The 24,507-nt window shown below is 48.7% G+C and overlaps 1 protein-coding gene across 2 annotated transcripts in view; it reads right to left on the reverse strand.

Annotated features, from left to right (window-relative positions):
* Positions 1-7,466: 7,466 nt before the first annotated feature.
* SORL1 (sortilin related receptor 1) overlaps positions 7,467-24,507 on the reverse strand; it is a 46,071-nt gene continuing 29,030 nt past the window's right edge. For both annotated transcript variants that reach the window (XM_085081894.1, XM_085081893.1), the window contains exons 30-48: positions 24,234-24,368; positions 23,795-23,950; positions 23,283-23,432; positions 22,726-22,854; positions 21,228-21,354; positions 20,519-20,688; positions 20,146-20,258; positions 19,771-19,875; positions 18,791-18,863; positions 17,554-17,636; positions 17,192-17,288; positions 16,433-16,617; positions 15,879-15,998; positions 15,643-15,807; positions 14,725-14,899; positions 14,249-14,355; positions 13,001-13,193; positions 12,664-12,876; positions 7,467-11,728 (exon numbers count right to left, since the gene is read on the reverse strand). In XM_085081894.1, coding sequence (XP_084938020.1) covers positions 11,661-11,728; positions 12,664-12,876; positions 13,001-13,193; positions 14,249-14,355; positions 14,725-14,899; positions 15,643-15,807; positions 15,879-15,998; positions 16,433-16,617; positions 17,192-17,288; positions 17,554-17,636; positions 18,791-18,863; positions 19,771-19,875; positions 20,146-20,258; positions 20,519-20,688; positions 21,228-21,354; positions 22,726-22,854; positions 23,283-23,432; positions 23,795-23,950; positions 24,234-24,368 — 2,564 coding nt within the window. In that variant the 3' untranslated portion in view covers positions 7,467-11,660. The remainder of the gene's footprint in view (positions 11,729-12,663; positions 12,877-13,000; positions 13,194-14,248; positions 14,356-14,724; positions 14,900-15,642; positions 15,808-15,878; positions 15,999-16,432; positions 16,618-17,191; positions 17,289-17,553; positions 17,637-18,790; positions 18,864-19,770; positions 19,876-20,145; positions 20,259-20,518; positions 20,689-21,227; positions 21,355-22,725; positions 22,855-23,282; positions 23,433-23,794; positions 23,951-24,233; positions 24,369-24,507) is intronic.

Below are 24,507 nucleotides of genomic sequence, written 5' to 3' on the forward strand. Positions count from 1 at the left end.
CTTCTGGCTTTAGGTAAAATGACATCAAAATTCAAATGTTCCTGGTATGCAAAATCTCCCAAGCAGCTTTGTGCACGCATTTATTTCTTTCAGTAGATTTCTTTCTGATTTTTTTGTCTTTGAAAAGAACAAATACCTAGTGAAGGTTTCACTCTGCCCCAGTGTGTTTGTGGGTTATTCAACAGGGTGCCAACTCCCTGCATTCTCCCTTTCCAGGGAAGCAATCCCAAGGAATTTGGTGCAGTTACTCGGGAAAGTAAGAAAGCTCAGCCTAAGGTGCCTTACACAGAAACCTGGATATCATATCAGGCTTTCCATGCCCAGATATCTTGATCAGTTTAAGCTGATTAGAAAAGCTCCTCGGTTCATTCTTGGGCGAGCTGGAAAACGATCCCTGCTTTGTATAATGAAGTATGTTATCTATCCTGCCCTATAATAAATCCAGAGCGGGGCTGCAGGGGGATTGTCATCTGGTCTAAATTAGCATTGCTCCAGTGCTGCCGACGGAGCCCTGACAGTGCTCACCAGGTGAGGATGTGGCCCATTTAGGGAGCTCCCGTGGGCTTACAAAAGCAGCATTGAGGACCGCGGTTTGAGAGGAGGAGAGAAGCCAAGAAAGGAACAGGACAGCTTGCAGGGAATCTTAAATGACATTAATTGAAATCTTATCACTTCCTTCATCTTAAGGTGAACCCGGGGCACAATAAAGAGCAATTATCTGCCATCTTCCTTCATCTGTCCCAAGTGCAAGGAGGGGAAGGGTATATCCGTCACTCTTTCTTGCTCTCCCTTTTTTCTCCCGGAGACAATCCGATATATTTACAGACCTGTCACCCCTTCCAACCCCTCCTTTCACGGGAGAGCTGAACAAAAGCAGGTAAAAGCAATGGAGCTTGGAGAAGAGAGGGGATCTGAAAACTGGGAAAAGGGAAAACAGGGGCTTTAGCCCTCTGAGGAGTCCCTAAAGGGACTTGAGTTACCACATGCCAGGGGAATGGTCACGAGAGGTTTGGCTGGAGGGCTGTGAGGGGCAATAGACTTGGTGTTCTCAAACCTGTAGCAACACTTGCTGGAAGCTGAGAGAGGCAGGGATTTCTTCACAGGCTGTGGAAATTGCCACAGCACCCAGCAGGGAGACCACTGGCAGGTTTTCCCCCAGGTGCCCTCATGAGGTGAGATGGAGCCCATGGTGCTGTTTAGAGCATTAGCAGGGCTGGCAGCAATCCCTCACCTCTTCAGGAGAGAGCCAGGAGCTGCATCTCACCTTGGCACGCCAGAGGGAGGTGGTTTATGCCCTGTCCTTAGGTGTTTTCTGTCCATTCTGCAAACACACCCAGGACAGCAGACCTAGAGCTGCTTACTCTGCAGAACCAACCCACACCTTTGTTCAGGCAGCAGGGAAGGGATTTTCTCGAATCACAACAGGAAAACATGCCTGAAACCTTTGAGATGCTGGGGAAGAGGAGCAGAAGGCACTGGCCCTGCCCAGGTGTTTCTCTAGGGCTCTGTGTGGGGCCATGGCTTGTGCCCCCCACTGTCCCCAGCGGGTTTAGAGGGGCAGGAAGGGGCAGGGACATCTGAAAGGCCGAGTGCAGCCCGTGGCAGGGAGTGGGGCAGGTTCCAGGCGGCTGGGTTTGGGCTGTGTGTACAGAAACTCCAAGGCCATGTTGCTTTCTGACAGCAAATCGATGCCGCTGTAAACACGAGAACAAAGGAGCTCGCAGAGGAGAGGGGGAAGGAACACGGAAAAGGGAGAGATGGAGAAAAAAGCCGAAACAATGTTGGGGAAAAGCTGTCTGACTTCAGCACCTATTCATTCCCTGGCCGTAGCTGCTTGCTTGCCCATTGCCAAGGCCAGCGAGGAGGTGGTGGCCTCGAGTGGCTGAGCTGCGAGGGCACAAGCAGGGGGTGACCTGCAGTCCCAGTCCCAGCGTTTAGCAACTGTTCAGCGCCCGAGGCCAGCGGCTGGATGAGGCAGACACTGTACATGTGCAGCTGGTTAGGGCTCAGCGTGCCCCTCCCCTGTGCAGCCTTGTGGCTCATGATGGATATCACTGGCAGGGTGAATTCCCATTCATTTGTCCCGTGGCTTCGGCACTGCGAGCGGTTTCCATGCGGATCCCGCAGGAGAGAATACCGTGGAAAAATGGGGGTTTGGGAGCCAAGATGCTGGGATGTTCTTCTTCCCAGCTCTGCAGCAAAATAGCAGATCTGGGGCCCGGCAGGTCTCCGTTTGGGACGGTCTGGCTCCTGACCCAGTGTGGGGTCATGTCGGGTTGGGGTTTAACCCATTGCAGGCTGGCTGGGGAGGGGGTATTTAAGGCAGAACCACGGATTTACCCAGGCCCTGTGCTGACCCACATGGCAGAAACCCAGTTTTCCACCAGAACTGAGGGAATGGGAATGCAGTCAGATGCTTTGCAGGTACAGCATGTCGCTGGAAGGCTCAGCCCTGGGTGAAAGCAGGTTCTCTAGTTTGGTTGGGGGGGTAAGTTCAGCTATTTTCTCTGTCTGTCACTGGGAATGCCACATGGAAAAGCTTTAAGGACCCATCCAGGGTGGGGAGAGGGAAGTTTGGAGCACACAGCTCAGCCCCTGAGCCTGCCCATCTGTAAAGAATCAGCATAACAACGCTTAATGTACTTCCCCAACATGGCAGTTGTGGGCCTTAATTAAACTGTGCAGAGTGCTCCGAGATCCTCAGATTAAAGGCTGTGTGTACAGTGAATTACAAAAGCAAACAACATGAAATTTTCCATGTGTTGTGCTAGGGCTGTCTTCGTTTACCAGAAGCAAGTCATTTAATGCACCTCTTGCATGGAGCTTGTTTATATGGGATGCGCTTGTTATTCCAGTAGGAGGGAAATCTGGTAGTTTCGATTATTGTTTCTCAATACTTAATCCACAGAAGGCATAAAATTTGAATATGATAATAAAATAGTACAAATAGGGGTGGTTTTTTTAAACTATAAATGTGCAGTTAGCCCTGGGAAACGCCATCAGTTTTAACAGGCCTGGAAGATGGTGGGAGGTAAATTTAATATAGTATAAAAATAAAGGTAATCCCAGCAAAAGACAAGCGTGGAGCAGTCGCTGGAGTCACCACAGGCAGAGACAGAACATGTTTTGTGTCCAACAATAGCAGCGTACGTGACTTGAAATGCTCCTTCCTTATAAAACAAAATACCCACTGGTTTGGCTTATTAGTGCTAATCTTCAAAGGGAGAAGCAGTGCTGAGGTTCCTGGTTCAATTCAGAAGTTCAGCCCCGCTCTGGCAGCGCTGCCTTGACAAAGTGCCATTGTTGCCCACGGCCGGGGCTGTGTGTGTGAGGTTTAACCTCCTGCATTTCCCCTTTTCTGCTGCACGAGGAGTGCCCAGAGCCGCGCAGAAAAATGTCTCTGATGTGTGGTTTACACGTGAAAACGCTGCATTTGAACTTGCACTGACTCTGCCCAGAGTGGATCGGGTTAAATGGACTATTACAATGGCGGGAGCTCATCTGGAACTAATAATTTTTGAGGCCACCAAAAGTAAAAAGTAAAAAAAAAAAAAAAAACGGGTTGGGGGGAGGAGGTGGAGGAGGAGGGATCCTTGTGAGTTTGGTGGCTGGTGACTAAAGCTTCTGCTGCCATCTACTGCACACGGGTGGCAGCAGGACCAGCTGGGAGCTGCTCATTTTGGGGCGAATCAGCCAAAAAAACAGGTTAAAAAGTGAATTATTGGGTCTGGTACAGACAGAGCTGGTTGCCAGCTCTGCCCTCCCGTGAGGATACCCAGGGTCTGGCTTGGGGGTTCCTGGGACCCCTGGGAGCATCTGGTGGGGCTGTGCAGAGGGAGAGGAACAGGGCGCTTTAATCGCCACGGGTTTTGGGCTGCACCCCTCGGGACTGTGACCCCCAAGGATTGTCACCCCTGTCACCCCCTGGCATCGTCAACACCTTGGCATCGTCACCCTTGGCGTCATGACCCCCTGGCATTGTCACCCCCTGGCATTGTCACCTGTCTGTTAGGATTCACCACCTTGGCGGAAGGTTTTGGCTCCCGTTCTGGGGTTTAGGGGGGACGTTAACCAAACCCCCTGACCCAAGGAGGGGCTGCAGCACAAATCACCGACAAAACGGGCTCGGGGTGAGCGACATCTGTTTTGTCTCAGCGCAGCCCCACCCGCTGGAAACGGCTCAAGCATTACCGTGCTTGGCCAGACAATAAACGCAGCGCATTTATTTAGGATGGCTGGACCTTAGCAGGTCACTGGCACTGTCTCCAAGGGCGATGTGTTCGAATCCTCCTCTGGATTTTCCCCTTTTCCCATCTCTCCAGGCTGCCTTCTATTCTTTGTGCCTGCTCTCCCGGGAGATCTGGTCTCGGAACAAACGGCGCGCCGTCCTTGCGGCTCTTGGTTGCGAGGTTAAATAAGTTTAGGAGGGAAAAGTACATTTGGGAATGGTGTTGATGCAGATGGATGAGCCAAGCAGGCTATTGTCTTCACCAGCTCTGAGTGTGCCAAGGTAATTTGCAGGGTGCAGACAGGCTGGCTGTGGGCTCCACACAGCTCCTGCAAAGTGGAGCTGGATGGGAAACCAAGCTGCTCCCGTGACTGAACACACAGCTGGGAACTGGCCTCCAGGCTGCTGTTCCTGGCTGTCCGAGGGATCCCGAGAAAGCCCTGGCAGGGGGGAGGGAAAGCTGTGTCATTTCAGAGAGCCAGGCTAACCCAAAGGGGGCCAGCAGCCTCCAGGGGGGAGCGGGGAGGCTGTTGGGAGAGGAGCTGCGGCGCTGCTCTCCGCTGGAGCTAGGGAAGGGGTGCCAGCAAAGAGGAGATGTTTGGCCAGGGCTCCTCTCCAGCCTGCAGGGTGTGAGTGCTTCAGGAGCTGCCTGGCTGCAGGGGGGATGTTCTCACCCCGATGTTGAGTTTGGGATGCGTTTCATGTAGGCTGTGGTGTCTTACAGTCCCGAGGCTCGCTGTGAGGCAGTCGCCGCTGAGTTCCCATTATAGCAAAGAGAGTCTGACCTATTTTGGGACGAGGGAAGCACTCTCTGAACTGCTGTGCCTCATCCCTGGCTGCAGACAAGGCCTAGAGTGACCCTCTCAGCTTGGGCAGGGATGAAGCCTGCTGATGTTACACAGAGCTCAGGCCAGGAGGAAATTCCAACCTCCTCGCCATCCTTTTGTCATCACCCTTTGGGATCTCAGGCTTGGGGAGATACAAACTGCACAGGCAGCCATTCTCCCAGTGTGCAAAAATGACTGAGAATGGCTCATTCAAGCCCCATATTTCCATCCAGGTTCTCAATTCCTTCTAGGAGAGCGTCTGCTTCCCTCTCCAAGGCTACAGAAAGATCCAGGGAAAATAAAGCTTCTCTTTTGGCCAAGCCACCCTGGAGTTCGGAGGTTCAGTGATGTGGATGTCACCTCTTGTCCCCCTGTGCCTCAGATCCTCCATCTCTAGAATATTCCCCTCCTGCACAGGCAGTGTCAATTGTAGCTTCAGGATGAATTTAATCAACTCTTCCTCACTAAGTCTTCCTGGCCTTCTTTCCCAAACTGCTGTCTAGTTCCTTTTTTATGATCCTCCATCATCCTGGGATTTTTTCCAGCACAACCCCACGCAGGTGCTCTGAGAAATAAAAGGTCAGGTCTGCTCCCCAAGTTGGTCCCAGGTCTGCAGAGCCTGGGGAGAGAAAATCTTCTGGGCATGATGTCAGCCCAGCTCTGGGAGTTTGAGGATGTGGGCTTCTGGATGCCTATAATTTACAGGAAAGAAATAAACCTCACATCCTGGAAGATGCCATTTTTCTTGCATCCCACACTTGGCAGGTTGAGAGGTTTGCGGTGGGAGCCAAGATGTTGATGGTTAGCATGAATCTTTCCTTCCCACAGACCTTCTCTTCCTTCCTTCCTTCAGCTGGGCTATCTGGGAGCTCTTGGCTCCTCCGTCCCAAAACCCAGCTTGAGTTCTGCTGTGAAATATCCTCAGTTATTTCGTCTTTCCAGCTGAGGAAGGCTAAACACAATCGTTCAGGAGTCTGGCACAAGGCATTGCTTGCTCAAAGGAGGAGCAGTGAGCCAGACCTTCAGCTGCTCTCTCTCAAGATCAGAGCCCATCTATTTTGTGGAAAGCTTAACCCGTGGTGGGAAGGAATTTTTTGCAGTGTTTCTACCTGGTTTCCTCACTCCTGCAGGCAGGATCCACATCTTCCCCTCTCTGGGGTTGCAGGAAGCAATCCCTGATGTTATTTTGGGGGAAAAAAGTGCATTTTCAGGAGCAGTAGAGCAAGGGGAGCCTGGATCCAGCTCCTGGATGTGTTTGTGCCTTTTTCTCCAACCAAATCTTCCTCCTTGATGGGTTCTCAAAGTGGGAAAAAATGTTGTAACTTGCCATGGTGAAGGCAGTAAAGGATTAGGGTGGAAATTTTTGCTACCCATAAAAAACCTGCAGGATTTGTCAGGAGAGGAAGCAAACTTTTATTCCATCCAGATTTCCTCTTCAAGCCTCAGAGTCACGTCGGTTCCTCCAGCAGAAAGTAGGTGTCTGGGAATGAGGTGTAACTCCTTGTACCTCCCGGGGGGAACAATCTATTCCAGCAGCAGTAGGAAAAAATCAGCTTCATTCCCGACCGAGGGGGCAACGGGGAGGAAGGAACGACTGTTTGTTAACGTCGCCTTGAGCTAAATGTTAATGAAGTGCAACACTTAAGATGCTCGCGCGCCTCAATTATGTCCACCAAGATCACATGTTGCCTTTTCCAATTATCCGGGCTGGGAAATGAGGGACGTGTGAAGAGGCTGCTGCCTGCTCATTACCTCTCCCTGCCAGGAGAAATCCTGCAGGATTTCGGGTGTTCAGGTGCCGCGTCTACCTGCGCGGGGTTGTTGGGGAAATTGGTTTTAAAATAACGCTGAAAGTGGAGTTGTGCAGATGTGGAGTGGAGTTGGACAGGCTGGAATGATGTCTGGGTGTCTGGGGGTGTTGGTGACCTTGAGGGAAGGGACAGGCAGACGTGACTGCGTTAGGGATGAGGGTGGCACCTTTGGATCTGCTGCTCCTGAGGCACAAAGCTCCATTTCCCTGATTCTGATCGCCCTTGTGCTGTCACGGGTTTGATCAGGAGCACTGACAGGATGGGAGCAGCTTCAGGCTGACACAGGGCAGGTTTGGATTGAGTATTAGAGAGAAATTCTTCCCTGTGAGGGAGGTGAGGCACAGAGAAGCTGTGGCTGCTCCATCCCTAGAAGTGTCCAAGGCCAGGCTGGACAGGGCTTGGAGCAGCCTGGGATAGTGGAAGGTGTCCCTGCCAAGGCAGGGGGTGAAATTAGATCATCTTTAATGTCTTTCCACCCCAAACCATTCCCCAAAACCTAATATGATCCTATTAGGTTTTGTAAAACAAAAATACATTCAGAAAAAATTCTCCTTTTTCTCACACTAGACTAGATACACTGCACAACAATTCCAGAAACTCTTTTGTTTACCCAATCCATTTTTATTGTTATCATTAAGTGGAAAAAAAAAAAAGATTGACAGACAAAAATTCCTTCAAAATTGTGCAATAATACATAGCAGAAATCAGTGAATGGAAAAAAAACCAAACCAACAAACCAACAAATAAAGGACACAGAGTAGCAATTCAAATAGTATAACATTAAACTTCACTCAAAGAACCTGATTAAAAGGTGACACTACCTCTATTAGAGGCTGGACTGATGCAGGTTTAGAAGGATTAATTATCACATTGCAGCTATTTCCAGGAATGAAGATGCTCTCGGGGTCCAAGAGTAACTGAGTTATTGCACCATTTCCCTTCTCAAGTCCATTTGAAGGAGACTTGAAAGTTGTTTTGGAAAAGGTTAATTTTTTTTTTTGCTGAACACATCTGACATTTCCTTTAGCGAGAAGGTGAAGTTTGCCATCCAATACATTCTGTCCCTACAGAGAGATTCCAAGTGTGGAGATGTTCAGACTGAGCTCTGCCCTGGTGGAAAATGTGAGCTTTTTGGACACTCTAGGAGAATTTCCTTGGCTCAGGTGGTATTTCCCTGGTGGATAATGTGAGGTTTTTGGACACTCTAGGAACAGGAGGAGTGAAATAACATAGTGACCACCAAGATGACCATCAAACACAAAGGTCCTCTAGCCATGAGGCCACAAGAGGTGGATTCTGCAAGCCAGCTCTGCCTCTCTGCCCTCCCCTCCCCTTCTGGCTGGCTCTGAGCTCCCAAACCTCTCTGTAACTTGAGCTGTGTCCAAGGAAAAGAGGTTTTTCCCCGTTCTGTCTCCTGCTAAAGCTGCGTCAAGGTGGGAGCACCTGGAACAAGTTAGGGCAGGGTGAGCCAGGCGTGAAGTCCCAGCTCTTGTGCACATGGAGTATCTGCAGGCAGGGGTTTTCCCTGCGGACAGCACATATTTCAGCCCTCTCTGACATCCCTGGTGCAGATTTCCTGGGGTTCAGACCCTCAGCCAAAGCCCAGAGGGGCTGGAAGCTCCAGCTGGTTTCTGCACGAGTCTGGAGTGTGGGCTCTGCTCTCGCTGGGCTCAGGGAGCTTTCAGAGCTGGCAACCCACAGATGGGATTTATTCTGACTGAAAAGAGCCTTTTTGCAGACCTTTGATAGGTGTTCAAGTCTCCAGCCTGGAAAACAGCACCTCCTTGTTCTTTCTTGTGAAAACCAAACCCCCAATACAAAAAAAAAAAAAACAAAAAACAAAAACCCTCACAAAAAGCCTGAGCCAAAGCAAAAGAAGCCTCATGTTCCAAAACCTCAACAGATTTTAGTGTTCGACCTTAGTTAAATGGAAAGTCAGACTGAAAGCCACTTCAAATGGACTTGAGAGCACTCATGGACATCTGAAATGGATGCAAACACAAATTAACTGGTGGAAGTTCCTCCTAAACCAGGGTGTTTTCCACACCCTTTTTCTTTCTCCATACGGATCCAAACATGTCACTGGGTTCCTATAAAGCAAACCCAAACCACCTCCCAAAATTTAGGGTAATGTCACGTTGCATAAGGCTACTGAAAACAAAACCAGAACAAAATATACATCCACATCCACGTACCATATTTACAGCAGAACCCTCCCACCCCCTTGTATGTCTCCGCGAACAAGATTCCGTGCTTCAAAAGTTCATAAAAATATACAATTTTTACCCCAGAACTGCATCTAAGCTGCTCACTCCCCACCTGGAGCCCAGACTTCTCTATCTCTAGATATATAAAATACACTAGCCCTGTGAAGTTGCTTTGCTGAGAGCACAGTGGTGATTTTTGCAGTGAAGGGGAGGGTTGGGGACAGCTGGGGGTGTTGTCCCCACAAAGTAAAATGGGTTTTGCATTGTCCCCAAAGCCCTGGGCACACAGGGGTGACCCCACAGAGGGCTCTGCTCTGCCCACACTGTGGTAGGGAGTTCATTTAACTAAGAGTTAAATGTAAACCAAGGGGTTTGGGTGCAGTGTTAGCCCAAAATTCTTTGTTCTGCATGAGTGTCCCCAAGCCAGGGGCCTTTTGGGGTGGCCAGGAGTGACCTGTGATGCTTGGAAACCTCCAGCCAGGGGATTTCTGCAGGATATAAAGTGGTTACTTGGCATCTGGCTGGACAGAGATGGGTTAAATTCGAAATTCTGCTCACCTTACTGGGAGGATAAAATATCAGAATTTAACCACCCTAATCCTCACCAGAGAGGCACCAGCTTTTCGGGTGCTACATTGGAATTTTCAGTAACCCGTGCCAAAAATATTTACTTTACAAGGAAGGGGTTCAATACTCTTCATCTCTGTTTTTAGGCTTCCTTTCCTGCATAAAATCTTTTGATTTATGTTTTTGAGACTGGTTTAGCCTCTGGGTCAGAGTCTGGTCTCTCTGTGCAGCTGTAACTCCAGGCAAATTGAGCTGTGTGTGTGCTGGGTTGATTTATTCAAAATTTGAACTCCTGAACATCACCTGATCCACTGACAAGGTAAAAATATTGCAACTCTGAGAGCTTGTTGCTACTTATAAAAATCTGATCCTAGTTTGGTCCCAGCTTTGGAGGGGGAAAAACAAATCTGTCACCGGGAATGCTACCAGCAGTAATTGAAAATAGAGTTAGTATTTCTCTAGAGTATCAAACCATCCAGACTTCAACTTTTTTACACATTTTCCTATTGTGAAATTAAACTGATCGATCACGTATCAAAACATAGTTGGCCTCTGTCGTTTCATCTGTAGGAAGACTGCAGTTATAACTTGATTTACACAGCAAAAATACCTTTGTTTTTAACAAAAAAACAATGTGACAAGACAGTGTGCTGTTTCTTTCCTGGTGAGAAGTTTTGCATATATAGAGCACAGGCAGGGGAGAGCCCTGAACATCCTCTCCTGTTGTGCTCCTGGGTTGGCAGGTAGCGGTGAGGTTCACATTTTTTTGGTGAAATTCACATTTTTGCTGTCGCAAAAGAAAAGCTCCAAACGGTGGAGACAGCAGACGTTTGCATTTGGCTCTGCAGCCAGTATTGTGTCTGCTGGGAATGTGAGATGAGAAAATAATATAAACGTGTGTGTGTGTTGATATTATTTCTAAAGCTGTAGGTAAAACTACAGCCGCTTTTAGAGAATTCCAATGAGGGAGGATCAAATCCCTGCTGCAGACCAAATTAATTTGAATTTTCGGTAATTATTGCTCTGTGTGAGTGTGGAAAACCTGGTTTTGCACACACTGGAGGCTCCCCCTTCCGTCCCACCACCGTGCTGGCATCTGGGGGAAGCTCCACGGAGGAGGAGAGGGATCCTAAACACCTGGAAAATGGGATTTAAGGTGCAAGTGGCATTATTTTTTTATTTCACTGACGCTGTGGTTGCAAGCTCCAGGTTAATCTAGCCCTGTGTGAAGGGCATGGGGAGCAGCAGGAGGGGTTTGGGCAGCACAGCTTGGTTTGGGGATGTTTTTGCCTTCCTACAGCAGCAGGAAGTTAAAATTCACCCCTAAAAAATGTGCTGCTGCATCTTGAGATTGCTCGAAGATTGGGTGTTGGATAAGGGAGAAAAACTATGTGGCAATGAGGGTTTTTATTATGGTGGCAAGGACAATGATGGGGATGCCAAGATACGACTGCCTTGCGAGATAAAGTGGCACATGTTCTACACAAGAATGTGTACAATGTCTGACGACTTTGGAAATCTGTTCTGCAGCAGATTTCCCAATAAATTAACACAACAAAAATACTTTCATATAAAACAAAGTCAAAAGGATTTTTTTTTTTTTTGTCCTAAAGTAAAAGCAAAACCTTCAGGGACTATATTACTTATCTCTCTCTACATATATAATCTCCTGAATTTTTTTTCTTTTTTAAATAAATTTATTCTTGTCTTAGAAAAATAAAATGAGTAGCCAATTTAGTCAACGGAAAATATCTCACAGACTTAAAAGCATGCCCAGCAAGCATAGCCTTGTAAGACTAAATTAATGTTAAATCAAAGCAATTTGTTACTCAACCAACCTAGTCTGCAATTCACAGTTGATTACTACAAAGTGTATTCTTAAAATTATTATTATTTTTTTTTTTGGCCCATATAAAAATAACGTATTGCAACTCAAAGTGCATTTTTAAAATAAACAATCAACTATTTTTATCAAATAAAATATTTACACCATTTGGTTTTGTACAGTCAGAAATGCGCTTCAGGCGATGACCATGGGGACGTCATCTGAAAATCCAGTTATCATTGGGGCTTCATCGTCCTCATCCCCTGGAAAACAAACCCAAAACAGGGGGTTAGAGGGCCCTCAACACTTTATATTCAGGTTTTGAGTGATTTCAATTGGAGGGAGGGGTTGGATTTGATAAAAATGTTTGGTTGGCAAAACTTCTGGCAGTTGGACTTGGCGGTCTTAAGTGCAACTTTAACTATTCCATAATTCTGTGATTTGTACTCTTAGATCAAATCCATGGAGATTGAGATGCCAAACTGGCTTAAACCATGATGAAAGAATTAATTTTTGCCCTGATTTCACATCCTCAATGCATTTTTAAGTGGCTTGCAGCGGAAAGAGGGGTTGAATTTGATTAGTATGTTTGGGTGGCAAAACTTCTGGCAGTTGGACTTGGTATGATTTATGATATATAGATATTATGATGCCAAAGTGGCCCAAACCATGAAAAATAATTAGTTCTTGCCCTGATTTCAAGTCCTCAATGCATTTTTGAGTGATTTGCAGTGGAGGGAGGGGTTGAATTTGATTAAAATATTTGAGTGGCAAAACTTCTGGTGGTTAGATTTGATGGTCTTAAAGGTCTTTTCCAAGTTTAACAACTCCATAATTCAGTGATTTGTACTCTTAGACCAAATCCATGGAGTTTGTGATGCCAAAGGGGCCCAAACCATGACAGAAGAATTTTTGCCATGCTTTCATGTCCTCAATGCATTTTTAAGTGAATTTCATCAGAGGGAGGGGTTTAATTTTATAAAAATGTTTGGTTGGCAAAACTTTAGGCAGTTGGACTTGATGGTCTTAAAGGTCTTTTCCAAGTTTAACGACTCCATAATTCCATGATTTGTACTCTTAGATCAAATCCATGGTGTTGGTGATACCAAAACGGCTCAAACTCTGACAAAAGAAGTAATTCTTGTCCCAGTTTCCCACCCCCAACACTGTCCCCAAATGCCACCAAGGGGCCACCTACCCAAATCATCCCCCGAGGAGAAGATGGCCGAGCCCAGGCGGGAGCTGTAGTGGCTGTTGGCGAAGGCAGTGAAGCTGCTCTGGAGCCTCCTGTGCCTCATGTAGAGCAGCACAAACCCAATCCCCAGTGTCACCAGCAGCAGGAACAGCACTGGCACCACGATGGCAGCCACGTCCGTGGGGCGCCCAGACTTGGTGGCAGAGGAGTCTTCCCCTGCAGGGAGAGAGGGAGAAAAATGCTGTTTGTGCTGTTTGTACTTTATTCCTTTATTCCCTAAAGGATTTATCAGGATTTCCTGAGTGTTTTAAGGAGGAGGGGGATTAAATAGGGACTTCACCTGTGCCCAGCTCATCATAGAGGAGGGTGGCTGGCTCCCCACACATCTGCCCCCCATACAGGCACCTGGCCTGCACAGTGAACGAGTAGTTGTGACCAATCTTCAGGTTGGACACCTTGAAGAAGTTCTCTGTGGTGTTGCCCAGGTAGGCTGTGATGTTCATCAAGCTGTCAAACATGTGGATCTCGTAGCCCTGAGGAAAAACACAAACCCCAAATCACTTGGCTGCAGAGGGTGCAACAAAGCCCTTGCAACAGGGCTTTGAAACTTGGTTTTCCCCCTGGATTTGGCTTTGAAACTTGGTTTTCCTCCTGGATCTGGCTTTGAAATTTGGTTTTCCTCCTGGATCTGGCTTTGAAATTTGGTTTTCCTCCTGGATCTGGCTTTGAAATTTGGTTTTCCTCCTGGATCTGGCTTTGAAATTTGGTTTTCCCCCTGGATCTGGCTTTGGTGAGCTCTGCTGGGCTGTCAGCTGGGAGGGAGCAATGTGGAAACTCCTCCAGGAATCCCTGTTGGTGTGCACTGAGCTTGGCCAGCTCAGGGAGGAGAGATTTCTCCCAAGGGACAGGATGAGAGGGACTGGCCTCAAGCTGTGCTAGGGGAGGCTCAGGTTGGACATCAGGAAGAATTTCTTCACTGAAAGGGTTGTTAAACATTGGATTTCTTCACTGAAATGGTTGTTAAACATTAGAAGGGCTGCCCAGGAAGCTGGTGGAGTCCCCATCCCTGGGGATGTTCAAGAAACAATGGGATGCAGCACTCAGTGACAAGGTGGGGATCAGGGTTGGACTCAATCTTGGAGATCTTTTTCAACCTAAATTATTCAGGTTTGGTCTGTCTGGTCCACTCTGTCCTTAGCACCCACCCCAGACCACCCAAACACAGATTCCAGGATTTTTTGGTGCAGTTTTCTCCTTGCCCATACTCTGACAGACAACATTTCACAGATTTTCTATCCCAGTCTGAATAAGGACAATTCTCAGACTTCCTGCCATGGCAGGGCAGCCTCCTATCCCCAGTCCTTTCACACATGGGACAACTGTCCTTTTCTCAGGGAGTAATTATGTTCCTAAAAGGTGACTGATTGGATCTCTCAGCTTCAGAGCCTGAGCCGTGACAGGAATTTCAGTGAGCTCTCCTAGAGGGCTCACCAAGGACAGCATGGATCTCAGAGTCTGGCAGAGGAGCCTTGCAGTGACTCTGAAATTCCAGGATTTTCTGTAGGACAGAAGGCAAAGCAAAACTTACCCGGCTTTCATTGAAATTGCTTTCCTTCAGTGCCAAACTCTTCCAGAAAAGCAGAATGTGGTCGTTTTCTGTGATAATTTTTAAGGCGTCCGGTGCAGACAGTGGGACTGCAAATGAGAAAAAGGGGCAGCAGGTGAGGTTGTAACACTTTTACAGTAATGGAGTCCCTTCTGAAACTTTGTGTGTTTTAGGGATCAGCACAAGACTCTGCTTGGGAAAGGGACGATGCTGTGGCATGGAAGCTGGGAGGGATTTTTCAGTGGTGGGGCTGTAATCAGAATTGATGGTGTCTACCTGCCCATTTGGGTGTCTTTCCCATCTCTATTTAGCAGGAAAAAAACACTGGATTTTCTTTGAGAGGCTTCCTCCCCTCTGCTGTTGTTTGGGGGTTTCATCACCTTCCCAAAATTGGGCTTTGGAGAGGCAGAAACATTTCTCAGCTCCCATCCAGCCCAGGATGGTGTTGAGTCTCTCACCTGTGTTGATCTTCATGCTGGATTCCTTGCTCATGTTTCCCAGCTGGACAATCACGTGGTATTTCCCTCCTGGCTCCAGTTTCTTTATGGTGTACTCCACCGTGCTGTTCCTGCTTTTCACTTTGTAGATTTTATCTGTTTTCCTCACCAAATCTTTAACTGCCACGGCATATAGCTGGAAAGGGAGGAAGGGAATGAAAAAAAAATCTCATTTTCCTGCAGACTTTCAACAAAACGGTGCTAGGAAATTAGACAGGGGGGGTTAAAATTTGCTTTAAACCAAGCCTGTGCTTTACAGAAAGCCTGGGGAGCAAAATTCCAAGCCTCTCTCTGGTTCCCTACCCAAAACCAGCATTTTCTGATACAGAAAATGCAGCTGGCGGAACAGATGAGGGCAGGAGGAAAACCTCAGGTTGTATTTCTTGGTGAATCACAAGGATGCAATGCAAACCCTGCCCCTGTCAGAGCTGCCAGGAAGATTTATACCTCCAAAGCTTTGCTGTTAAAGCCTCTGGAACAGAATGGGAGGGGAAGCTTGCTGAGAAAATGACTCTCCTTCAATGGAGCGAGACCTGAGCGTGGCAGAGAACAGAACTGGGCTTTGTTGGAGCAGCAGCAGTGCTCCAGCCCAGCCTGACCTCCTGGGCAAAACCACAGCCCAGAAAAGTGTTCTGGTACATGCCCAGGGCTGTTTTCAGACCAGATATGCCAAACCTGGCTCTTTTTAAATGTTACACTCCTGAGCTAATGGCCAGCAGGGAGGAAATGAAGGTCTTGGAGGTGTCAGCACTTTGGTGATGATTTTATACTGAGCACAGATCTGACTTCATGCTTTCCCCATCAGAATAAACCCCAGGCTCTATCTCTGAGGCAGGATTTCGAGTGCAGAGGGGCAGCAGAAGGCTCTCTGAGGATTACCATGTCCTGGTCAGGTGAATCATAGGGCGATTCCCACTTGATGACGGCGAAGGTCTTGCCGGTGTGCACGGCGTGGAGGTGCCGCGGGGGCAGCCGGTTGTCTGGGATCATCTTCACCACCACGTAGTCAGAGGGAGGCCCTTGGTAGGGAGACATCACCCGCACCTGGAGGGGGCAGAGGGGTCAGTGCTGTGTCCTGAGGGGCTGCAGGGAGGGTGGAGGGGAGAGGAGCCCACCAGGAAGAGGTACTGCTCGTCGCGCTGCACCAGCACCGTGGTGTTGTGGGCAGTGGTGGTGCTGTTGTGAGGACTCCTGTACAGCTCCAGGAAGGAGGTGGCGTAGAAGATGCCATAGACCTGAGGAGGGAGAACACGACAGGGGTGGTGCAGGGTTTGGCACAGCCCAGAGCACCTGCTGGTTGTCACTTTTTGGGGACATGAAGCAAAGACCCGTTTTCTCCAGAGCCTTTTTCCTCTCTCTTGCCCAGGTTCAATCTGCCCACTTCCCTTTGCACTCCCAACCCAAAAACCCTGAGCTCAGCTTGGATAACAGCAGTAGATTCAAAAGCTCTCTGTGTTTAAGCCACTTGTCCCCTGCATCACTGGCTGAACAAACAATCAGCTTTCCTTTGCTTCTCTTTACAGAGCAGGACCTTCCTCCCCCCATTCTCAAACATAAAATTTTCTAGGCTTGGAATCAAATCCAAACAAACAACCCTGATTTAGGGGTTTTTTTGTGCTGCTCTGAGCTAGACCCCGGGGTGATGGTGAGGGAAGGGCTGGTGCCTTACAACATTCCTGGGGCCACTCCAGCTGCATTCCACCGCCGTCTGGTTGATGGCCTTGGCCTTGAGGCTTGGGGCTGCAGGTCTTGTGCCACTGGTCACCACATGCACAAAAGACAGAGGGCTGTCACCCAGCTCCGTCTTAGCCCAAGCAGAAATTTCATAGGGGGTGTGTGCTGTCAAATTGGCCACTGAGCAAGAAGAGAAAGGGGCACTATTAGGTGAGGCAAAGCACGGGGTGGGAGCGCGAGGGAAGGGTCAGCAAACAGACAGGAGCCTGACTCTCCTGCGTTGTGCTTTCATTATTTTGGAATAATTTCCTTCAGACAGAAGCACCTGAGACTCTGGGATCCAACCCAGCCTGTGCTTTCCTGTGCCCAGATGATTTCCCATATCCAGGCTGAGATTTTCCCGAGCCAGAAATGTGATTAATAGGGACATGTGCTGTTTGCAAGCCCGAGAAATCCTTGTTCTGTTTCTACTCCCCTTGGCAGATTAGAAATGGAGCAACAAACAAAATCCCATGTGATGAGAAAGGACTAGAGCAGCTCTGGGGGTAAATCCCAAATCTGCTTGAAATCTCCCAAGTCCTCAGAACAGAGGATTTGCTGGTTTGTCCTGTCCAGGCTTAAAAAGAATTGTTTAAACAGAAACTACTAGTTGCAAAAAAAAAAAAAAGAGAAATAAAATAATCCTATAACCTTCCATAAATCCTTCTGCTTGGTGTTAGCAAAAGCAAAACTTCATGCTTTGTGCAGAATTTACCTTTTTGGATGGACTTCTCTCCTTCTATGACCAGAGTCCTCTTTTCCTGCCTGTGGCTATCGAATGTCCAGTAGATGTTGACCACGTAGCCACTGACCTGTGGAGCCCAAGGACACACAGCAGAGCCATCAGCTCAGCTGGGTTTGCACACAGGGTTACTGTCAGACCCCTGACAGTCTTTGCATTGTATTTTCCATCCTAATTAAGAGCCCCAGGGCAGTTTGGGAGCAGTAAGAAATGATTTGGCATGAAATAACTGGTAATTGCAATGCTTCAGTGGGTGACAGTTTCTCCCAGGCACTATTCACCATCTACCCAGCTCAGATGAAAAGGTGGAAACTCTTGATATTTATAACTCTCACCTTGATATTTGTGGTCATCTTTAGGCTGAAACTTATGGAATCCTCACCATAGCTCTCGATGTGGATGACAGGGGGAGGAATGACTGGGAGGAAAGAGAGAAAAAACCTGTCAGTACAGCACAGAGAAATCAAAACACTTATTGAGGGGAGCAGATAAAACCCAGGGGTTTGTTGTAGCACACAGCTCCCAGAACAGGAAGCCCCAGCCTTGTGTGAGACATGTCCCACTTCAGAGGAGACACTGACATCATTGCTGAATTCAGACACCTCAAAACTGCTTTATCTGTGCCTTGCTCAGTGCAGGCTGGAGCTGGAGGGGTCTGGGCAAAGGGATTTCCCTCTGAGCTCTGCAGGATGAGCTGCTATCCCAGTGAACATCTCCTGAGGAGCTGCTGAGGGAGGTCAGAAGCTATCAGTGCCATACACTTACTCAAAACATGAAGTGAAAGTCATTTCTGTTCTTTGCACCTCTGTTTTTCTAAGCATCAGGTAATTCACATTATCTGAATCCTGCACTGTGAGTAGCCTGGTGTTTTCTTTCCTGTCTTTCATCTAACAAATTAGCAGACAATTTTGATGCAGGGATGTAAGTTTGGATGAAAAACTTGACATGAATACAAACAATTTCAAAAGATGTTTTAAAGAAAAGTCTTTTAAAGACTTTTTAAAAAAATGATTGAGAAAGAAATTATTTACTGTGTTGTTTGCATTTATGTGCTGTCAGACTGTGATGTTGTGGTGGTTCTGGGGAGCTCTGGTGGGTTTTTTATGGTCTAAACCTGCATGAGGAACCATCAGAATTGTAACCTAAGAGGGAGAAGGATGAGCCAGCACGCTTTTAGAGTGAGAGTGATGGAGTTGGTAATTTCTTGTCTATCTGAAGGCAGGATTTGGCCCACAAAAGTCTGAGGGAATCCATCTACACCCTGGGAAAGAGGGGACAGCCTGCTCACCCCTTTGAGGGTGGCACATCCATCCTTGGTGCCCCAGAGCTCAGAGGAACAGTCAGTGGTGTCAGTGAAGTCACTCCAGAGGTGCCACTGAACTTTCAGGCAGCTCAGCTTGAGTGAAAAGGTGACTTTTTCTAGGTCGCTTTTAACAGCAAAGCTCTTAAAGCCTGTGAAAGGCTCACCAGGGAGAATAAAGCCCAGGGAGGTGGCTAGGAATGCTGATGTTTCAGGCTGATATTCTGCCTTTTTGTTACCTTGTCCGTGTTGATCGAAACAGCAACATTTACCTTTGCCTTTGATGGTGGTTATGGATTTGGATTCACTCCAATTCCCCACTCCTCGACTGGTTACTGCAGCAACCTTTGGAAAGGAGAGGGTGAGGGAATATGAGCAACACTGTACAGTGCAAACAGAGCAGGAGGTTAGGGCAAGGTGAGGGACCTGGTGGGGCTCCTGGGAAAAGGATTCTGAAGCAAACAATAGCTTAATTACTTGGCAATAAAATGCTTAATGCAGAGATAAAGCTGACTGCTTCAAGTCAATTAAAGGAATCTAAGAGGAGGGAGGTGCAGCCTCTTTGCAGATAACTATTCTCCTATGAGATCTTGAGGAGTCCATCGAGATAAGGAGCTTGGGACTCCACGGGTCATAAAGAAGGTGAGAAGCACGCCAGGGAAGTCCATGCAAGCACTGAATTTCCTTCCAAAGATTTGGGAACAGATTATATTGGGAAGGAATATCGCGGGAGGAAAGTCTGGCTCCAGCCAGCTGTGAGAACAGCACTGATTTGGAGGGCAAACAGCACTGATTTTATCCCACCTCCCAGTGAACTTCCCCAAGAGCTCAGGAGGATGGACAACAACAAAGCACACATTTCCCAGGGCTCACTGTGCAGACTTTTCATTTCCTATCATTATTACTTCTGTCTATAATTACCCAGCCTCTCCCCTGCGCAGACATTCCCCACAGGCAGATCTGCTTCTTTTCCCACTGATACACCAAGGACCAAATTTATCTCTGGCCCACATCCAGGGCAATTGCAGTGACATTGGAATGGGCAATTAGCAGGGAGGATTTTGTAACACAGCCTGGCCTTCTGGGACAGGGAGCAAACCAAGGAACTGTAGACATTAGCAGTGCAAACACCAAGCCCCTGGTGTGGACTGCCATTAAAGGGCAGGGCTTTAACAAGATGTTTTTTCAGGAATTTTTGGCTGTGCAGGACTTAGGCCTCTCAGTACTGAGAGCTCTCTTTGGAAATACTCACTCTGACTGTGTAGAGAGTGTTGACCTGCAGGTCCTTGATCTCCGTGTAGTTCTTGGTGGTTCTAAGGGATGACCACTCCTTGGATCCACTGCTGCTGTATTCCACCTGGGAGAACCAAAACAAGGCATGAGGGCTCACAAACTCCATTTCCTCTGGGAGAAAATGTCAGCAGAGAGAAGCACAGAAAGCGAGGCAGGGATGAAATTAAGAACTTTGGTGCTGCCTGGAGCCCTGTGGCATTTCTTCTCCCAACCTGCCCAGTGCTCCCAGCAGATTTCCTCCCCAAAATGTGCCATTCCAGCCCCACCCCTCTGCAGCTGGGGGTGTTCTGTCGCCATCCCACTGAGCTCAGCCCCCAGGGGCAGCAGGACTCACGATGAATTCCCGGATGAGGCCGTGGGCATTCACAGGGGGACTCCACCAGCCCATCACCACACCCTCAGCCTCTTTCTTCAGGGATAGCTGGAGGTTGAGGGGAGCATCTGGTACTAGTGAGAGAAACAGAAATATTAGTGACAATCACGGTGGTGCGTCCAGAAAAGCAGCAGGAGAAGAAAAGCATGCAGGGAAAAGAAGCATCACCCCAAAAAAATCAGGACAAAAATCATGGATGATTCTTTCTCCCAATCCAACACAATTCCCAAGCCCACGGAAAGACCCTTTTTGTTCATAGCAGGGATATCTCTGCTTTTCAGACTGAAACAGCACAAATCTGCCAGGCATTTCTGGGAGCAGCAGCTCTGCTTACATCCTTCGGGCGCCCGGAGTGTGATGAAGTCGTTGGTGTTGTAGACTCTGCTCAGACACTGCACCTGCACCTTCACCTGGTAGGTGCAGTCAGGCTTGAGGACTTTCAAAACCCCGTTGGTCTTGTTGCTGTGAGTCTCCAAGATCTTCCAGATGCTCTCACCGACCATCCTGAGCGAGAGAGTCACACAGCTCTGGTCAGGATGGGTTTTTGTAGCACAGGAGACACAGATTGTCCCAAAAAATTTGAACCATTTTAAAAGGTTGCTGCTCATTTTTCTTTTTGGTAAAGCCACACCACCAATCTTGAAAAGATGCTGTTGGAAAGCCTGAACTAACCATGGCTTGGTGACTTATAAGCCCCTGAGTTTTTCTGTAGCTGTTGTGCTCAAATTTATTATCTTTGTTCTTGCTGTAAATGGTCCCACAAAGACGAGACACAAGTGGAAGAAAAAATAACTGCTCTACTGTCTGAGTAAATAATCAAGGAGGAAGCCAACACAGTTTGTCACAAATGCCCTCTTGGTACACCTATTTTGTATCTCTTTCGCTACCAAATACTAGATTTTTCCAAGCAGAACTTGATTAAGGAGCTCTGAATGTTTCAGCCTTGATTCTGTACAGTTCCCTGCAGTAAATACAAGCAAACCTGTACTCGTGTTTCTCCTCCTTCCCTGCCACAGCAGCAGGGAAGGGAAGGGCTGATGTACCTGTAGTAGATGTTGTAGACACAGGAGGTGGAAGACATCCTCTTTGGGCGAGCCCACGTCAGGGTGACATCACCAGAGAAATCAGCTGTCCACTGGAGGTTCTGGACTTTGTACACAATTGTGTCATCTGAGAGGGAATGGGAAAAGTTAATTTGCTGTGGGGAAACAAACCCTGTGCCCAGGAGAGAAACAGGAGTTTTGTTTGTAGCACAAGCAACAGGGGAGGTAGAAAGAGAGGCTGAAGGAGTGTCTGCACCATTTAAATGAGATGTTTAATTTATCAGTGGGCAGTTCAGAGCAGGAATTTACTTCTGGTACTCTTAGTTCTACCCAAAATGTCTTTATGCTGCACTGTGCAAAAGTCCCTTTTCCCCTAAGGAAAGATAAAGTGTGGCTGTTGATGAAATACTGAGCATTTTGGAAGTGTATGAGTGAAATCTGATCAGTGCCAGCCTTCTCCTGGTGTGATCAGTCTGTGCTGTCCCTGTCCCCATCCAGGGCCTTTCTCTGCATGTTTTTCCTTATCACATCTCATGCTCAGCAGCACGACCCAAACAAAGGCTGATAATTCAAGGTTGGAGTGAGCTCTGTGGCTGAATCACTGCCTGACCTTCCCAGAGGCATTTAGGAGATAAAAGCACAGTCCTGGTAGTGGTGGGGATGGGAGAAGGTGGTGTGAAATGCCCCAAATCCACGTCCTGCTCTCTCTCTCCACTGGAGCCCAAATCCCAGTGCTGTGGGTTGGCTCTGCTGGGGTGCTCAGCTCTGGTGCTGTGAAACCAAGCAGAGGCAAACTGCTGCTGCTTTGCTTTCCCTGAACAGCTGGGATTGACTCCAGCAGGCAGTTGGGTCCACAGACAGGCATGGCAAGATAATTTTTCCAAGGGAAAAGACATGGTTTTCCCTTGGCACAGCAGCCGAGCCGTGCATCTCAGCAGCTCCTTCCCCCTCCCCTGAACCTGGCAGCCTCTCCCAATCAATATTTAATTAAAGAACTAAACCTGATTGATGCTCAGCCCCCCCAGAGTTCAGTGGGGGAGCAGCTGAAGCTCGTGGCTGGCTGGAGGCAGAGATCGATCGCTGTTATCAGCCCAGGGCGGGCTCTGTCCCTCTGCCTCCACAGGGCCACCAAGGGCCACATGGCATGACCAGGGATGGCAGCAGGGCCTGTGCCACATCCCCAGGGTCACCTTGACAAGGAGGGCAGAGCAGGAGATTCTTGCTTCACCTGTGGGCTACGTAAAATAGAGAGATTTGCTCCTATCCATCCTAAAATGATTTTTTTTTCCCCCTGTGTCTGAGGCTGCTGGGAGACAAATTGTCAGTGTAGAAGCTGGCTGGGGAGTTTGTCCCAGCTGGTGATAAATGGGTGAGGAGTAGCTTGGACAAGTGAAAAGAGGCAGATAAATCAAGGATGTTGGGATGGAAAGGTCACATATCCAGGAGAGCACCTCTGAGTGTGACAGGGAGTGAGCAATGGCACAGAGCTGCTGCTTACCTGTGCAGTTCCTCTCGTCACTGCTGTCTGAGCAGTCCAGATATCCATCACAGCGCTCCGACAGCATGATGCAGGCTTCCCCATCCTCACACCTGAAACCACTGGGGCACGACAGGCTGCTCTGAGTGGCTGCAAAAGGCACAACAGTTCAGCACTCAAGGCAGGGAAGTTCCCTCAGCAGCACTGGGCTGCTTGCAGGTGGCTGCGTGTCAGGGATGGAGCTCAGGCTGATGTGTCACATATTGGGGTGTCTCCTTTTGGCTGCATCTTCATGAGAGCCTGGAGCTTATCCCATGAAAAACAGCTATTGGAGTCCTAATAGGAATAGCACTGCTTGGGAATAGCACAAGCTCTAGTATGTTGCCTTTCTTTTGTTTTTTTCTTTGTGGGTTTTTTGGGATTTTTTTTTGCTGTAAAAGATTTCTGTTCTCTGTAAAGGATTTTTTTCTACAAGGATTTCACCAGCAATCAAAGCCTCCTCGGAGGCTTCCCTGCCCTCCCAAGGAGCTTCCCAAGGGAAGCATCCAGCTGGGGTTCTGTCCCACAGCCACACTTACGGCAGTTCCTCTCGTCCGTGCCGTCCTGGCAATCCCTCACTCCATCGCAGCGCTTCCAGTTGGGAATGCACTTGTGCAGCTGCTGGCACTCGAACTCGAAGCGGCTGCAGCGCCCTGGCAGAGCTGGGGACGTGGCTGTCACGTTGGGTCCTGCACGGGGAGACAGGCAGGAAAGCACTCCCAGGGCTGGCAGTGCCACCAGGAGGGACCAGGCGCTGTCCCCAGGTCCCGACTCCACTAGATGGCAATCTCCTTCCATCCAGCAGGTGGATGGGATGACGCCTAAGCCATCCTCGCTCCTGACTGCAGAGGGCTGGAGAAGCCTCTGCTTTGCAGGGAATGTCCTGCTCAGCCAGTGTCCCAGCTGGTGGCAGGAGGGTGACCCCAGGGCCAGAGGACATTTTACACCACCGCGTAACTTAACCCCATAACCCGGCAAGGCTCTGAAAGGCCAGAATTCCTCGCAGATGAGATCTGGGAAGAGGGAAAGGGTGAGGGAGGGTAAAGCTTACTGGAGGTGGGACAGGCGTCCTCGTCAGAGCCATCGGTGCAGTCCTTGTAGCCATCGCAGACCCAGCTGTTCATGATGCAGGCGCCGCTGTTGCAGCGGAAATGGTTGGGCAGGCACGTCGGGGGGATCAGGGTGGTAATGGGATGAACTGGAGAGCCTAAAAATACACCAGGGACAGATGACCTGAGGTCCCTGCTCCTGTGTAAGCTCTGCCTGCTGACCCAGAGGGAAGTGGGGAGCAGGGAAGGCATCACAAGCCCGGTGTTTCCGTCTGCATTGGGTTTGTAATCAGGTTATCCAAAAATACAGAGTAAAAAGATGCACTGGAGCACACTCAGCCCCTTCATGGGGGATTTTTGGAGCCACAGGGGCTGTGGGAGGTCAGAGTGACCCTTCAGCATGTCACAGTCCATGTCACAGCCTCAGCACTGTGTCCTTACCCTCGCAGTCCTTCTCATCAGACCAGTCCCCGCAGTCGTTCTCCTCGTCGCACTTCCAGCGGTTGGGGATGCAGTGCCCATTCCCACACTGGAACTGGTAGTACCTGGAGCAGTTTGGGGCTTCTGTCGGGTTTTCTGGCAAGGGGAGGAGAGTCCTGTGAGCCACAGGGTCACCTCAGCAGAGCTGAGAGGTGGCAGCAGCTCAGGCTGGCCCAGACAGTATCACCCCGAGCAGCACAAGCACATTCCTTTCTCTCCATCCCCAGCATCCCCA

Source organism: Lichenostomus cassidix, chromosome 24 (genome assembly GCF_008360975.1).
Source record: "Lichenostomus cassidix isolate B80296 chromosome 24, HeHo_3.0, whole genome shotgun sequence".
Taxonomy (NCBI): domain Eukaryota; kingdom Metazoa; phylum Chordata; class Aves; order Passeriformes; family Meliphagidae; genus Lichenostomus; species Lichenostomus cassidix.